General features: G+C 43.2%; 1 protein-coding gene across 3 annotated transcripts in view; it reads left to right on the top strand.

Moving 5' to 3' along the window:
- Positions 1-17750, top strand: part of LOC308298558 (ADAMTS-like protein 1) — a 252161-nt gene that overhangs the window by 203138 nt on the left and 31273 nt on the right. For all 3 annotated transcript variants that reach the window (XM_080742197.1, XM_080742196.1, XM_080742198.1), the window contains 6 exons: positions 1236-1347; positions 1694-1832; positions 2440-2490; positions 3095-3299; positions 5746-5893; positions 6397-6481. In XM_080742197.1, the coding sequence (XP_080598323.1) occupies positions 1236-1347; positions 1694-1832; positions 2440-2490; positions 3095-3299; positions 5746-5893; positions 6397-6481 (740 nt within the window). The remainder of the gene's footprint in view (positions 1-1235; positions 1348-1693; positions 1833-2439; positions 2491-3094; positions 3300-5745; positions 5894-6396; positions 6482-17750) is intronic.

Here is a 17750-nt window from a genome sequence, read left to right as displayed (position 1 = left end):
TTTGAAAAAGAAAATTCAGTCTTGGAAGGACGTTCATTCTTATCACATTTATTCTTCCCAATAGAGATAATGGTAGCGTAGCCCATTTACACAGATCACTTTAACCACTTGAACCATCAATACTTAATAAACTTGACCTTTCACTCTGTAATTAATCTGCTCTTTTTCCCCTCTACACCAAAGCTCTTTGCCAAAAATAGTCGATCTACAAGCTCACAACGTCTCGCAACGCGAGGCTTTGTGAGCCCTTTTCAGCCCTTTTCTTCCCATTCTCTTGTCTCTACTGATTCGAGTCCAGGGAACCAAATGTGGCGAAGCAGCAAGCTCTCGTACAGACTTTCTTTCTTGTTTTGTCCTGCACCAGCTGTGTGTAACCTTTTTGTGAACTAGTAACTATAATGAGAAAAGTGTCATGGGTTACATCTGGGCCTAACCAGAGACGGAAACGAGTTGAGTTTCCAATGCATGTCTTTGTTTTAAATTGAAGGACAAGAGCTTTCATAGTAACATTTCAAGGTGATAGTGGGGATGCTCATGCACATGGGATAATATCCTCAACCCAATATTCATTGCGACTGAAGGTCGCAGTTTAGTGTGAAACGGCACATGCTGACTCTGTCTGTCCAGACATGTACACTTTTTTTTTACGATCTATGGGTTTGCCGCTCTGACATCATGCTCTGACATCACTGTGATGTCAGGGGAACCACTCTAACAGAATGGGTTTGCCGCTCTGACATCACGCTCTGGCTTCACTGTGATGTCACACTAACAGAAACCCTTTTATGCCCATACGGTATATGGAGTTCCCTGATGTCATCAATATTAAGCCCATATCTAACAGGACTTCATATGGGAATGCCCATTTATGAAGGCCACATCGGCCACATACCACACTAACAGAATCCATGGCCAAGACAGCCCATATCTGTGTGGCTGGTTCTACAGACAGGGATCTCCATGTGTAGGCATAAAATGATGTCAGATGTCATAGATGTCATAGGACTTTCACATAACTGAGTAAGCATGTTTGGGCTCTCACAGCACATCTCCTTATACAGTATATGGATCTCCATATATGGGTACCAGGGTTCTCCATATAAGGGGTAAACTGTCCGATCACTGGCCAGATGGCCAAGACATGGCGTTTTTCTAGTTATTTATCCTCATGTGTCACACTTTTTATCAAACATATCAGTAAATGTCATTCAGTAACAGTAATTCAAACTCTTCAGGTGCAGTACGCCAGTGGAGCTGACAGTGTTGTCCAGTTCATCTTCTACCAGCCCATTGTACACCGCTGGAGAGAGACCGACTTCTTCCCCTGCTCTGTCACCTGTGGTGGAGGTACACAATAGAGGCTGTGCTAATGCTAGTAATGGAATTGACCCTATTCCCATGGCTTTAAGAACAAGATGGCTGAATATGGTCAATAGACCATCTGGTGGATATAACGGCAGTGTTGTCGGCTAAGTAATGTCCTCCATTCAGTGATCAAATGTCATGCTTTCATATATCCCACATCAGTCATGCTTGATGATGCATTATTATGGTTTTCCACCAGTAATGCAGGATCAGCTGTATGATAACCACCAGTGCTGTTGCCCTAAACAGATCTTTATTGTGATTCAGCTCTGAGTGTCTGCCATTTCATTGGTTCTGGTCTGACCGCATGACGTCTCGTTGGCGGCAGGGTACCAGCTGACGTCAGCGGAGTGCTTTGACCTGCGGACGGGCCGGGTCGTCGTGGACCAGTACTGCCACTACTACCCCGAGAACGTCAAGCCTAAGCCCAAACTCCAGGAGTGCAACATGGACCCCTGCCTCGCCAGGTTAGGAAACAGACTTATTTTTCTGACTTTGGACTGACGCAGAATTTTTGCCACTGTAATTATTATATCACGCTGATCCAAGGGAGTTAGAGAGAGGTCTGTGCTATTGCTCCAAATTTCCACTTGCCGAGTGCCATTCTCTTATTCCTCCCCCAGCGTGTATCTGAGCTCTGAACCAATGATACACTTTAGCTCTGCTCCCAAGAGCAATGGTTTGGGGGAAAATATGTATTTTCTATCTTTTTAGTTGTTACAAGGAATGGCCTGGTAATGACAGTCCTATAGATGGGCGACGGACATTACAGTATTGTGTTACTAACACATACATTTGGTTCCACTGTATAACATTCAATAAAGGAATGCGTGAAGGAAGACTTGCACACGGTCCAACTTCCATTGTATGTGTACGTATGTGATTTTCTTATCAACCATTAGTCGAGACCTTGCTGATATATTCTGGGCAGGTATGCATAGTTTCATACTGTGTTGCTCTCACAGGAGAGGATTTAATTAAACTACAGACATTACTCATTGTAGGTCATTTCTGGCTGTGGCGCGAGGCATGGTCTTGAATCTTAATTTCCTTTATCGCATCTGTGTTTTTCAGCGATGGCTACAAGCAAATCATGCCATATGACCTCTATCACCCGCTGCCCCGGTACGTATCGCTAATTGCCACGAGATGAAGTCAGAGAAACTTGATCACACACATACACTTTAACGCACTCACGCGCATGCACGCAGCCACGCACGCACACACTCATATATTCAGACAGCTATCATTCCAATAGCATACTGAATGTACAGTACACCAGTCACCAGTGGTTCTCAACCTTGTAGGGGTCCCCAGATGACTAACTTAATGTGCAACGTTGTTTTCTCACTCAACAGTAAACAAACCAACACAAAGTTTGAGTGTATAGAGTGTATCTGCACATTTCTAAAGTGACAATTTAAGGACTTTTTAATACCTCTAAAATAACAAATTAAACATTGGACAAATTGTCAAATACCGTATTAGAGGAAGGAATTGTGAAAATAGCAGCACAATAGAACTGTGTTATACAAAATGTAATGCCTCAACTCTTAGCGCTCGTCAGGGTGGGGGTGGGGGGGGGGGTCCCCAGTTCAAATATCCTTATTTCGGGGGTCGCGGCCTGAAAAGGTTGAGAACCGCTGCAGTACACGGTCAATTATCAAACATTCAACAACAGCAACAGTCATTTTTGGCCCCTTGAACTCCGACCTTGCCCTGTCGTCAGATGGGAGAGCAGTCCGTGGACGGCCTGCTCCACGTCGTGCGGCGGGGGGATCCAGAGCCGCTCGGTGTCCTGCGTGGAGGAGGACATGCAGGGCGTCATCACGCCCACCGAGGAGTGGAAGTGTCTCTACTCGCCCAAGACGGCCATCATGCAGCCGTGCAACACCTACGACTGCCCCACGTGGCTGGCACAGGAGTGGTCTCCCGTACGTTATATACCTCCTCTCCTCTCTTTGCCGTTTGCTTTGGGTTTTTATTGGAGCATTTCGTCACTGTCCAGCAGAAACCTTGTAACTCCGAGTTTCAAATGTCCATGTTTTTCGTAAATTAAAGCCCTGCCTCATCATATTAGACTGTTGCACAAAACTAGTGAAAATTGCAGATCTACAAGCACACGCGTTGTGTGCTTGTAGATCGGCTATTTTCACTACTTTAAATCATTTTTTAAATTGATGAATACAAAACTAATGTTTTTGGACATACAAGGTTTCCACACGACAACAACGATTTACAGTTGTTTTCATGTTTCCCGTTGGTTTATTATTTGAGCCACATGCTGAGCTCACACAGTTGAAATCCACGTTATACGTTAATGGTATATACCGGTAAGTAATGGTGTGCTGTGTCCAAAATCATTCACTCGTTCATTACGCCCTACTCATTATAGAAGGAGTTCTATGTAGAGGACTATAGTGAAGTTCATTATTAGAGAACTACAGTATATAGTGAACTCCAGGAGAGATGTTGATGACTTTTGCAACCCCCTGTAGACGAAAACATGGGTGTAGCCCATGTGAAGGAACATGCTATTCCCCTCAGTTCCACACGCCGCTAATAATGGATACTGCCACGTACTCTGACAAGGTTACGGCGGTTACAACAGGTACAACGGCGGTTGCATAACCAGAGGAGCATAGTTTTTTCGCCTTTAATTACAGACCCAAAAAAGGAATACCGTGGTTAAGCCAGGAGTGTGAAACAAAAACACACAGTCTCTGAACATTTTTGACCTGTAATTCCACCGTTGTTATCCTTTTTAATCCACGAGTGGCGTTCTCAACATAACAGCAACACTTGTAACCGCTAAAGTAAACGTGTGTTAAAAACGGAGCCATCCAATATGATTACCGGTAGCCTCTCTTTTGCCGCTCACCCGTGTCCTGTCTGGCCCAGCCGCCATCAGCCGCCATCCAAAACTCACAAAGCTTTAATTAAAAACGAAAAGTCAACAGAGCTCATACTGAGTCCTCGTCTCGCCGCGTGTCCCACATACGCCGCACGGACGGACGGACGAATGCGCACACACACAGGTTATAAAGATGGTTTTAGCTGGAGGCATGATTCAACACCACCTGTGGAGTTGGCTAGCTCACTGGCTTGCAGGAGAGCCGGCGCCTGATTGACCAATGCAGCTTATTTGCCTTCTGTGGAAACTGTGGCACATCATTAGACATACTGTAAATGGTTCATTTATATAGCGCCTTTATCCAAGGCGCTTTACAGTGATCGTGCATTACATTCACTCACATATTCATATGGCAGAGGAACCCAACTTGCTCATCGTGAGCAATTAGGGGTGTAGCTTCTCAAGGACACTTAGACACTTACTCTGGGGATAGAAATCTCCAAGATAGAAATGGTCAGGCCGCTCTACCACTCAAGTGGCCGCTCTACCTCCTGAGCCACTGCCGCCACATAGCAGAGAGATGTCACATACAGTCTATCTATGTGACTTCTTCATCGTTGTTTGAAGGTTACCTCTCCCAAATCAGACACAAGCAGAGGCTTTGGGGACACTGGAGTCAACTTTATGGACTGGGTGGCTGTTTGCTTGCCACATTCTTCCTTCTGAACATGCCTGTGTGAATGCTTGTGTTGGCAGAAGATACATGAAATATACCCCTTGAGCAGTGAGCAGGTTTGTAGGGATTATTGTTATTACGGTATTCTGCTTTTAAGTGGAGACCTAAGATAAGACGCAGTGACACGTCGACCTACAGTAGAGGCACACTTCAAAACCGCTGGCATGATGTACATCTTCAGAATACTATATTACAGTGCTTAGGTGAATCAGTCATCACTATTAGAATCATCATTAGAATATACTTAAGTGGCCGGGGTCCCCACAAGAGTCATTCGTTCTTCCCGTTTTTTTTCTCACTCTACACCAATGCCATCGCTATTTTTCGCTGAATAGGGACGCTAGGGTTCATGTGGAAAAACATGAAGACAAAGTCCTGTCACTGAAGATACATTATGTAGTATTATCCTATCCAGCACACTGAACTTGAACATTATAACAAAATGTGGTTCTCAAAGTGAATTTCAGGGACTTGCTACTGTAGGTTCCTTTATGTTTAAGGGGTCTAAATTGACCCTTACAAGTCTGTAACTTTGACAGTGTGCAAATGGAACCATTTGTACACTGTCAAAGTTAAGGGGAGACCTTCACATTTCAGAGTTTGAGACCCACTGAAATAGAGGATGTTGCTCTCAGCCTTTAACTTGGGGACACACCTGAAAAAGGTTATCGCAACAACAGCCCATGTGTGCTCATCTCTGAAAATAAAGAGGTGAACCGTTTCCATGAACCTGCACATTATGAAACATGAACTATAACCGCTGCCGTGTTTTCCTTCCTCTGCCCACCAGTGCACAGTGACCTGTGGCCAGGGCTTGCGCTACAGGGTGGTTCTGTGTATCGACCACAGGGGTCTCCACGCGGGGGGCTGCAACCCCACCACCAAGCCCCACATTAAAGAGGAGTGCCTGGTCACTGTGCCCTGCTACAAGCCCATAGGTACAGTAGGCTGCTGTTAACACATGCCACTTTGTGGTTGCTTTGTATCTTAGAGTTTTGTTTCTGTATCCATTTTTGTATGGTATTGACTGGTCATACAGGTATACTGTAAGAATGTTATTCCTATGTATTCATGGGTTGCATTTGTAGTCCTAAACCGGACATATTGAGGACCGTGTTCAATTTGTCTGTTTGGCATAGAACCAATTTTCTACGTTAATCAAAACACCTGTGTTGGTCCTCAAAATGGCTGGTGTAGGACTACAAATGCAACCCATGAATATGTATCACATGATACCATATGAACTGGCCTCATATATGAGAGGGAATTTGTATCATTACCAGAAGTTCCAGAACAAATTATTTTAAATTCATTACTCTGACACGATTAAGCACTTATGCAAAGCCACTCTACACTAACTCAAACAAGCAGGGCTTCAGTATCTCACTTTGAGCTGTGCAGATGTCATTGTCTATACCTGCTCTTTTTGTGATTGTTCCAGAGAAGCTCCCAGTGGAGGCAAAGCCGGTGTGGCATAAACAGGCAATAGAACTGGAGGAAGACATCACTGCAACCGAGGAGCCCACGTGAGTACACGCGCACGCACACGCACGCACACACACACACACACACACACACACACACACACACACACACACACACACACACACACACACACACACACACACACACACACACGCACAAACAAATTGACAGAAGGCCTCGAGCATACAATGCCAGTCAAGAAAGTTATAGACTATAGTAACATCATTGCAAAATTGCCATTGTTTGCAGTGCTATAGTAGGCTATGTGGCTTAATGGCCCACATCATTCACTGTTGGCTTCAACGTATTCGTGCCTGTTACTTATTGTTATTAGGAATAGGGGTTTACACCGCTGGTCCCTGTTGATGTCTGTACTGCTGCGTCAGCACATTGTTGTGTGCACTTAGATAACAATGAATGACAACCACCCCGCTTTGAATGAAGACCACTAGGGCCTCAACCACAGCATGAGAAACAGCATAAACAACACGACAACAACTTTTTGTTTTGCAAATGAGAGGCAAACCCGATACTTTGGGAAAACGGGTGGAATAACTGTGGCCACGGCCGCTGTCCATGGTGCTGATTGATTGGCTGTTGTTTTATTGTTTCTGCCATGCCTAAATAAAGTGCTGTGTGTTTTAAAGGACAACTTGGACTTTTTTTTACAACAAGGGCTCATGTTTAGAGATGAGCATTATTTCTTTTTTCATTTACTGCTTTCTATCGTTTTTAGCGATTTTAGCGATTTTTATTTCAGTGGGTGGGGGCATGCGTACAAGTGACTAATTATGTATTTTTAGACACAATAAGCCGTCGGTTTCTTGTTTACTATTTACAGTAACACTATTAGGCCACATAAGTCACATCTGCCCATGAAAGATTGCAGTGCATCATGGGAATTGGAAGCGGGAGTCTACTACACATGCTCCCACCCACTCAACATGAACCTTTGTTGTAAAAAACAAAGTTGTCCTTTAAATGCAATGTCGCATGATTTTCCTTACTGGACATGCCCACCTCTACTAACCTTCGTTTCCCTCTACTTTGGAGGGACAAAGTTTGCACTTTGGCAGTTTGCTTAGCAGGCTGGGCCAACTCTAACCTTAACCTAACCACAACCATGACATAACTCTAACATAAAATCTTTATACCTTACCCCAGCACTAACTCCTCTCCCTAATCATAAACCTTATCCTTATCCTAATTCTTTTTTGAAAAGTGCTACATACCCTGCACAAAGTGTAAGTCCGTCAGTCAGTCAGTCAGTCAGTCAGTCAGTCAGTCAGTCAGTCAGTCTGTCTGTCACACCTCACACGTCACACTCTTGCCCTGCTCATATCTCCGCAACCGTTGTCCCGATCCATGCCAAATTTTGCACACACACTCCAGGTCCCTGGGGGGCCCCCAGATGTAAAAAATGACCAAATGTGCTAAACTGACCAAATGACCACCCCAACGGGGCTGCTCACGGGGAATTCCCGGGGACCACCGACTCCTGGTGCTCCAGAACGGATGCAAAAGTGGTGGCGCCCCCAGTGGAGGACCCCCTACACTGCAGCTCACATAAAATGCCGTAACTCCGGCTAGGAGCGACCGGGACAGCCGGGGCCGGTACCTATTCGTCCGCCTTGCCGGCGCGGAGACCCCACCCCTCATTTCTCACATGGCCCTCTTCTAGCGCCACCATGAGGCCGATTCTTGCAAAACACATTTTTGGACACTGCTCCTACAATTTTTGTCCTAAAATCACGCAAATCGGTACACAGTATGTCTACACTCATCCCATCAACATGAATCTCTCCCATATAGCGCCACCTCCAGGCCGATTTTTAAAAACACATTTTTGGACACTGCTCCTACAGATTTTGCCCTAAAATCACGAAAATCACTACACAGTATGTCTACACTCATGTCATCAACATGGATCAGGAAGATTTTGGCAAAACACATTTTTGCCCTATTTGTGGAGATAAGTGACCTACGGTCGCTTATCTCCCGATTAGGGAGTCTTACTGGTGTTTATGTCCAGGGGCGTCACAAGGGGTAGGAAAGTGGGACTGAGTTACCAGGGCCCAAGGTGGAGGGGCCCTAGTAACTTTAGCTATTGAAAAATATCAGATATACAAGCTCACAGCGCGGCACCGAGTACCGCGCTGCGAGCTTGTAGATCTGCTATTTTTGAAAAGTTGTGAAAATGTGCGCAAATCTTTGAATATATGTATTTTTTAAGTGAACATTTGTAACTCAAATTTTGCTTCTGGGGGGTCCCTGGAACTAAATATTTTGACATCGGGGGTCCTTCACATGAAAAATTTTGAGCATCACTGACATGGAAACAGGTTTCTTGGCACACATTTTCACGATTTTTCAAAAATAGCAGATCTGCAAGCTCGCAGCGCGGCACTCGGTGCCGCGCTGTGAGCTTGTATATCTGCTGTTTTTCAATAGTTAACATTCATGGGGGGCCCGCAGTGAATCCTTGTACCCTTGTATTGTCACCAAGGTCCTTTATACTGGTTGGCTGTAGCTACAGTATTTCCCAGCAAGAACCGTGGACTCTCTGCGTCCACGTCTGAGACGCGTCTTATGACGCGTCTGATGACGCGTCCGTGCTTAAATAGCGGTCAAGACGCAGCTTTGTGTCCAGGACGGAGCTCCCGCGGCTCAAGACGTGAAACCGCGGCTCAAGACGCGATTCGAGTCAAAGGACGGGGCTTTGACACTACAATCGCGTCTTTTTGCGTCTTTTCGCCAAAAGACGCGGCTTGGATCGCGTCTTTGAGCCCAAAGACGGAGCTGGGACACTACAATCGCGTCTTCCGTCTCATGACGCGTCCGTGCTTAAATAGTGGTCAAGACGCAGCTTTGCGTCCCTGCACGGAGCTTGCGTCTTCTAGACGGCTCAAGACGCGATTCGAGCCGAAAGACGGGGCTTGGACACTACAATCGCGTCTTTGATCCCAAAGACGTGGCTTGGAGGCTACCGCGTCTGGCTGGAACTCGGAGCGGAGTCAAGTTCATTGAAAATAACGGGGCCGTATGTTTTGACGCGGCGCCTCCGTGAGGCCGATGAGGCTAGTGTGTGTTCCCCTTCAGACGTCTGCTGTCTGCTCTCCGTGGAAAAAAAAAAAAAAAAGGGTGTCTATTGTATGTATTTTTTGATGGAGAATTCAAATATGACCTTCTTTTTTGCATAGGACAACTCTAACCTGCATCAATTGGTATTTTATGATTGCCAATTGTACCCTATCCATCTAAAAAAACAAATTGGATCTCTATTGTATGTATTTTTTGATGGAAAATTCAAATATTACCTTCTTTTTTAGATAGGACAACTCTAACCTGCATCAATTGGTATTTTATAATTGCCAATAGTACCCTATCAATCTAAAAAAACAAATTGGATCTCTATTGTATGTATTCTTTGATGGAAAATTCAAATATTGCCTTCTTTTTTAGATAGGACAACTCTAACCTGCATCAATTGGTATTTTATAATTGCCAATAGTACCCTATCAATCTAAAAAAACAAATTGGATCTCTATTGTATGTATTTTTTGATGGAAAATTCAAATATTACCTTCTTTTTTAGATAGGACAACTCTAACCTGCATCAATTGGTGCATCAACCTTCTCTCTATCTATCTATCTATCTATCTATCTATCTATCTATCTATCTATCTATCTATTTATACTTCACCTTTAGTCAAGAAGAGAGTTCAGCCTCAGGAACTTGCACACCTGGAACTGTGTCATGACTGTGTCATGGAGCTAAGCAGAACTATGTGAAATACTCACAATGAGTCTGATGGACCAATCAGAGTGGTGGTGGGGGGAGGGATCAACAATAGACAGAAACTGGATAATGCTTTGTTAACTGTCCCACCTAAGTCCCTGCTAGTCTGAACAAATCACCTTCCCTCTCAGAACACTACTACTACTACTACTACTACTACTACTACTACTACTACTACTACTACATTTATATAAAGCTGCTCTTGCATTTGAATTCAAGTCTGACACAAGTTAAGGTTAACTTAGGTAGTAGTTCATTTTGCTGGCTTTTGTGTGTGAGTGTGTAGGCCCACAAATTATTATAATTGTCTGTCATTAAGTGACTCAAAGGGAGACGTCTAATGGGTGTTTATTATTTTAATATTAACTGTGGGAAGATTATATATATTTTATTTTGCACTTAAAGTGTTGTGATATTATTCCTGAAGGAAGAGGGGTATTTTCACAGCCCAGGCTTTGAACCTAAATGCTGTTTACATGCTCTATAAATATTTATTTCTATATAAAACTCAGTTGTGTGGAGTTATTGTGTGCCTTTTCTTGTAGCTAAAGAGTCCATTTGTTCACTAGACATTAAGTCAAGGTTACTATTTTGAGTTGAAGCCAAGTGTTTTATTACTTTGTGGTTTAACATTATTTAAAAGGCAAATTCATTGTTATGGTTACTTTAGAAGACTGCTTTTGCATTCATGAGTTATAAAGAGAGCCAAGCTAATTCAAAGAGTTAAGTTAAAGGAACACAAAACGTGACTTAACTCACAGCTGCCATTGGACAGACAGTTATAACATACTCTTATCTTTCACAGAACAGACAATTATCATTTAGTTTATCTATTTGAGACATGTAGCTGCTCTAGGGGAAATAGAGCATTAATTTGGGATCAGCCTATTCAATTGATAATGACCAATGGGTGCCAGTTTCTAAGTAGTTAAGCATATTACCATAACAATATATGTGGCCTAGACATGGATATTGCCCACTCAACTCGTAATCTACAGAAATGTCCACCACATCACACAGTATAAAACCTAGTAGAGAAATCTGCCTTCTCCTGTATTGTATTAGTGACATTCATTAATAAATAGTAAAATAACAGGACAGAGCAGAACAGGCCTCTGCTGTGTCTTTATTATGGGTGCATTCCAATGCAAATGGATACTCTGGAACAATCTGAAACAATGTATCTTTCCTGTGGCTGTTATAATGAACACAAACAGATCAGAACGTAATTTAACATTAACCAGTTACATTTATCATACAACAATGTAAGGGATGGATTCCTTTCTATTGTGTGAGTTACTTAAATGCTGATCAATATGTGAATCTGGCTCTTATCAGGTGGGTGTTTTCTCTCCCTGGCCTGTGCTGTCCTCAGTTAAACCAAGACAGTGCTGTTGTCACCAATGTGGAAAAAGCTTCAGCTCAATTTATTATCTCAAAGTAGACCAGAAAATACACACAGGAGAGAAACCATACGGCTGTGTCCAATGTGGGGAAAAGTTCAGTTTAATGGCTGCTCCGAAAGTGCACCAGAGATTTCACACCGAAGAAAAGCCTTACTGCTGTGAACACTGTGGCAAACGTTTCACTGTAAAATCTAGCCTCGTACAACACAAGAAGATTCACACTGGAGAGAGACCTTACTGCTGTCACCAATGTGGGAAAAGGTTCACTCTGAAGACGGCTCTGAAAAGACACCTGAAAATCCACACTGGTGAGAAGCCATATACTGCTGTCTCCAGTGTGCGAAAATGTTCAGTGATATGCATCATCTTCGGTGTGAAATCTCTGGTGCACTTTCGGACTATCTTTTCACCACATTGGACACAGCCGTATGGTTTCTCTCCTGTGTGAATTCGTTCATGTATTTTGAGATAAGACAATCGAATAAAGCTTTTCCCACACTGGTCACAGCAATAGGGCTTCTCTCTAGTGTGAATTCTCTGGTGTTCTTTTAAAATCCCCTTTTGAACAAATCTTTTCCCACACTGGTCACAACAATAAGGTTTCTCTCCAGTATGTGAACGCTTGTGATCTTTTAGCAAAATACTTCCCACAATGTTCACAGCTGAATGGCTTCTCTCCTGTGTGTATTTTCTGGTCTACTTTGAGATAATAAATTGAGCTGAAGCTTTTTCCACATTGGTGACAACAGCACTGTCTTGGTTTAACTGAGGACAGCACAGGCCAGGGAGAGAAAACACCCACCTGATAAGAGCCAGATTCACATATTGATCAGCATTTAAGTAACTCACACAATAGAAAGGAATCCATCCGTTACATTGTTGTATGATAAATGTAACTGGTTAATGTTAAATTACGTTCTGATCTGTTTGTGTTCATTATAACAGCCACAGGAAAGATACATTGTTTGAGATTGTTCCAGAGTATCCATTTGCATTGGAATGCACCCATAATAAAGACACAGCAGAGGCCTGTTCTGCTCTGTCCTGTTATTTTACTATTTATTAATGAATGTCACTAATACAATACAGGAGAAGGCAGATTTCTCTACTAGGTTTTATACTGTGTGATGTGGTGGACATTTCTGTAGATTACGAGTTGAGTGGGCAATATCCATGTCTAGGCCACATATATTGTTATGGTAATATGCTTAACTACTTAGAAACTGGCACCCATTGGTCATTATCAATTGAATAGGCTGATCCCAAATTAATGCTCTATTTCCCCTAGAGCAGCTACATGTCTCAAATAGATAAACTAAATGATAATTGTCTGTTCTGTGAAAGATAAGAGTATGTTATAACTGTCTGTCCAATGGCAGCTGTGAGTTAAGTCACGTTTTGTGTTCCTTTAACTTAACTCTTTGAATTAGCTTGGCTCTCTTTATAACTCATGAATGCAAAAGCAGTCTTCTAAAGTAACCATAACAATGAATTTGCCTTTTAAATAATGTTAAACCACAAAGTAATAAAACACTTGGCTTCAACTCAAAATAGTAACCTTGACTTAATGTCTAGTGAACAAATGGACGCTTTAGCTACAAGAAAAGGCACACAATAACTCCACACAACTGAGTTTTATATAGAAATAAATATTTATAGAGCATGTAAACAGCATTTAGGTTCAAAGCCTGGGCTGTGAAAATACCCCTCTTCCTTCAGGAATAATATCACAACACTTTAAGTGCAAAATAAAATATATATAATCTTCCCACAGTTAATATTAAAATAATAAACACCCATTAGACGTCTCCCTTTGAGTCACTTAATGACAGACAATTATAATAATTTGTGGGCCTACACACTCACACACAAAAGCCAGCAAAATGAACTACTACCTAAGTTAACCTTAACTTGTGTCAGACTTGAATTCAAATGCAAGAGCAGCTTTATATAAATGTAGTAGTAGTAGTAGTAGTAGTAGTAGTAGTAGTAGTAGTAGTAGTAGTAGTAGTAGTGTTATGAGAGGGAAGGTGATTTGTTCAGACTAGCAGGGACTTAGGTGGGACAGTTAACAAAGCATTATCCAGTTTCTGTCTATTGTTGATCCCTCCCCCCACCACCACTCTGATTGGTCCATCAGACTCATTGTGAGTATTTCACATAGTTCTGCTTAGCTCCATGACACAGTCATGACACAGTTCCAGGTGTGCAAGTTCCTGAGGCTGAACTCTCTTCTTGACTAAAGGTGAAGTATAAATAGATAGATAGATAGATAGATAGATAGATAGATAGATAGAGAGAAGGTTGATGCACCAATTGATGCAGGTTAGAGTTGTCCTATCTAAAAAAGAAGGTAATATTTGAATTTTCCATCAAAAAATACATACAATAGAGATCCAATTTGTTTTTTTTTGATTGATAGGGTACTATTGGCAATTATAAAATACCAATTGATGCAGGTTAGAGTTGTCCTATCTAAAAGGGAAGGCAATATTTGAATTTTCCATCAAAGAATACATACAATAGAGATCCAATTTGTTTTTTTAGATTGATAGGGTACTATTGGCAATTATAAAATACCAATTGATGCAGGTTAGAGTTGTCCTATCTAAAAAAGAAGGTAATATTTGAATTTTCCATCAAAAAATACATACAATAGAGATCCAATTTGTTTTTTTAGATGGATAGGGTACAATTGGCAATCATAAAATACCAATTGATGCAGGTTAGAGTTGTCCTATGCAAAAAAGAAGGTCATATTTGAATTCTCCATCAAAAAATACATACAATAGACACCCTTTTTTTTTTTTTTTTCCACGGAGAGCAGACAGCAGACGTCTGAAGGGGAACACACACTAGCCTCATCGGCCTCACGGAGGCGCCGCGTCAAAACATACGGCCCCGTTATTTTCAATGAACTTGACTCCGCTCCGAGTTCCAGCCAGACGCGGTAGCCTCCAAGCCACGTCTTTGGGATCAAAGACGCGATTGTAGTGTCCAAGCCCCGTCTTTCGGCTCGAATCGCGTCTTGAGCCGTCTAGAAGACGCAAGCTCCGTGCAGGGACGCAAAGCTGCGTCTTGACCACTATTTAAGCACGGACGCGTCATGAGACGGAAGACGCGATTGTAGTGTCCCAGCTCCGTCTTTGGGCTCAAAGACGCGATCCAAGCCGCGTCTTTTGGCGAAAAGACGCAAAAAGACGCGATTGTAGTGTCAAAGCCCCGTCCTTTGACTCGAATCGCGTCTTGAGCCGCGGTTTCACGTCTTGAGCCGCGGGAGCTCCGTCCTGGACACAAAGCTGCGTCTTGACCGCTATTTAAGCACGGACGCGTCATCAGACGCGTCTCAGACGTGGACGCAGAGAGTCCACGGCTGTCTCTCCGTATTTCCCGTCACAGATGGGGTGCTCTGTCGAAACCATCACAGGTGTGGGAGCCTTGCTATAATTTAGGCGGAGAAACATGGCCACAGCCACTGCTAAAGCCATACAAATTCTCCAGGTGCACAAACCGGAAAACCCTCCCAAAAAGAGAGAGAGATTTACAACATTAAATATCCGCTTTACAGATTTAGCGTCACTCTGTGGAGGCAAGGACGTGAAAAACAGGTCCCAGAAACACAGTTTTTCAAAAAGTGTTTTCACAGTGCCAAGACGGTGATTTGCCTGAAGGTGAAATTGACGCTGACAGGGACACAGAGTCTCTACCATATTGTGGCTGCATTTGCGTCAACCGCCCTTTTCGTCAAGTTCAAATCCACACATATACAGCAGAGCCTTGCCTTTCATTTTGATGTTACTCAGAAGAATATGTATCAATTCGTGCACTTGTCTCTTCATTGCACGTGTGTATAACACGTCAACCGGTTGTCGTGTACTGACAGAATTGTTTTTGTCCTGGGAATACAACGTCTTCCTTCCTGGCTCATCTACATTGTTGCCTCTCTGTGAACGTATGTACGGTAGGCCTTGTCAGACCTTAAGCAAGGAAACCGCCTCGAAATATACTGCGCAGGGTCACAGAAGGTAAGAGAGAGCATCAAAGGCGAAGTGGCTGTTAGTCATTTGCTGGCTAGCAACATTCATTTAGATGTATTCATGCCCAAGGTGTCTAGGGAATAATAAAGGCTATCTGGGGAATACGGAGGATCTCTGAACTGTAACTAACCCCTTGCATGACTTGTGTTTAGCTACCATGTTAGCCAGTTTCAAAACATCTCTCTTCTGTGACTTATCCTTGGACAAGAGCGAGACCATGAGAGCGTCGTGTGTGAGTGAGAACGAGAGAGAGAGAGAGTTGATCGATGCCAAAACAGATGATTTTGTTCTATTGCAAAAAAAAAGCATGTCGTCCACCCCTCAAGAGCACATAAATATCTGCGTATAATATGCTGTCACTCAGCAGCCAACAACAATATCTGCCTTCCATATGGGGGCCAGGTTACGGATGTGAGGGTCTGGGGAAGGAAATTCCTGCGTTAGACTTATTGCACCTCCATCGCCAGCTCTTAAGCCTCGGCCCCTAACCACCACTGTGCAATGGCTTGAAAATTTAAACCTGCGCATGTTCCTTTACTTAGCCAACACATTTTTCTTTTTTTTCACCGACCTCATTGTATACAACGGCGTCTCTGGATAGCACGGATCTGCCGTGGAAACGTAATTGATTTGAACTAAATGAGGCTTTCGTCGGACGTCGGGAGTATTTATTGTTTCCGTCAGAACATTCAAAACGGGATTTAAAAGAGCATTGTTTACGGACCAACAGATGTATCTTAACTGCCCGTGAAGACAAACACAGCCGCAGGCCCCGCTTGTTGACTTTGGTGCTGATGTTCCAAGGTCTAACTCGGGCTGGTGATTCATTTGTTTGTCCAAAGCCGAATGACTCCTGGAACACTCATAAAGACCCAACTTAGCTGTAATTATGAGTTCTTTATTGAGGCATCTAGTAAAAAAAAAGCCAGAGGTTTTATGTTGCGGTTTGACAGCTTTGACCGAGGAAGAGCGCTTGACACGAGCTGGTGATGCAAACATGCACGGGTGCACGTGCACCCCTGCCCTGTCAGAATCGTGGAATGCACGGGCAGACTGGAGCCACAGGATACCATTATAAGCCTTGTGTGCATGTAATGACTGATTGTAGGTACATACAGTAAAGGTTTTGGGACGTGTATCAAAACCAACCATTAAAAGCTTTTATGGACATTTTGTCAAAACTTGGGTTATAAACAGTATGGGCCATGTCGTAATACCGGAATGGTTGCCAGTGCTCTGGGAAAGCTGCAAGGACTACAGTAGGGATGTTGAATGATTTGCGTAGTACAATACACAGAATGCCAAAGCTTCAGCCAGGGACCTTCCTTTACACACTGACTTCACTTGTAGCAATTCATGATAAATATTTCACATAATATATAGCTGTCAACCTTGTACTAGACACCTCTCTTTCTCTCGCTCTCAAAAGTCTCATTTTCTCTCCATTTAAAATTTCATCTCTTTGTTTTCTCCTCACCCTTTGCATCCCTCATACGCTGAGGATTTGACAGCAGGCTGGCAGGCGGGGCCTTCCTTGCGTTCGTCTCTTGGCCAATAAAGTCCACCGATGTCGTAGCATTTCCCCTCTCTGATCCAGCCTTAAAGACGAGGACGTGCATCAAAGCGCCTTATCCTAGGGAGGCCGGCCCTAATGCCTCGCAGCTGTTCAATTAACCACAGCAGGACTGGATTTCACAAATACTTTGTCAGTTTATGAACTTAGCAGCAAATGACAAAAATCTGTGTGAGGCAGAGAGATGCCAAAAGCACTGTGATATTCTCCATAAGGCTTCATATATCGCACGACTCCCCAGTCAGAACTCCCACTCTGGCAACGAAGCCATATCACATCAGAATCAAAAAGAAATCTGCCGGTATCTGCTGTGTGTGTGTGTGTGTGTGTGTGTGTGTGTGTGTGTGTGTGTGTGTGTGTGTGTGTGTGTGTGTGTGTGTGTGTGTGTGTGTGTGTGTGTGTGTGTGTGTGTGTGTGTGCGCGCGCGTGCGTGTCTTTGCGCACCCAATGACTGCATATGTAACTACTTCCTTCTGTAATATACATATATACACT

Source organism: Nannobrachium achirus, assembly GCF_963921795.1.
Source record: "Nannobrachium achirus genome assembly, chromosome: 14".
NCBI classification, from domain to species: Eukaryota; Metazoa; Chordata; class Actinopteri; order Myctophiformes; family Myctophidae; genus Nannobrachium; species Nannobrachium achirus.
The sequence above is the reverse complement of the archived record's forward strand: the minus strand, read 5'-3'. Positions and strand labels throughout refer to the sequence as shown.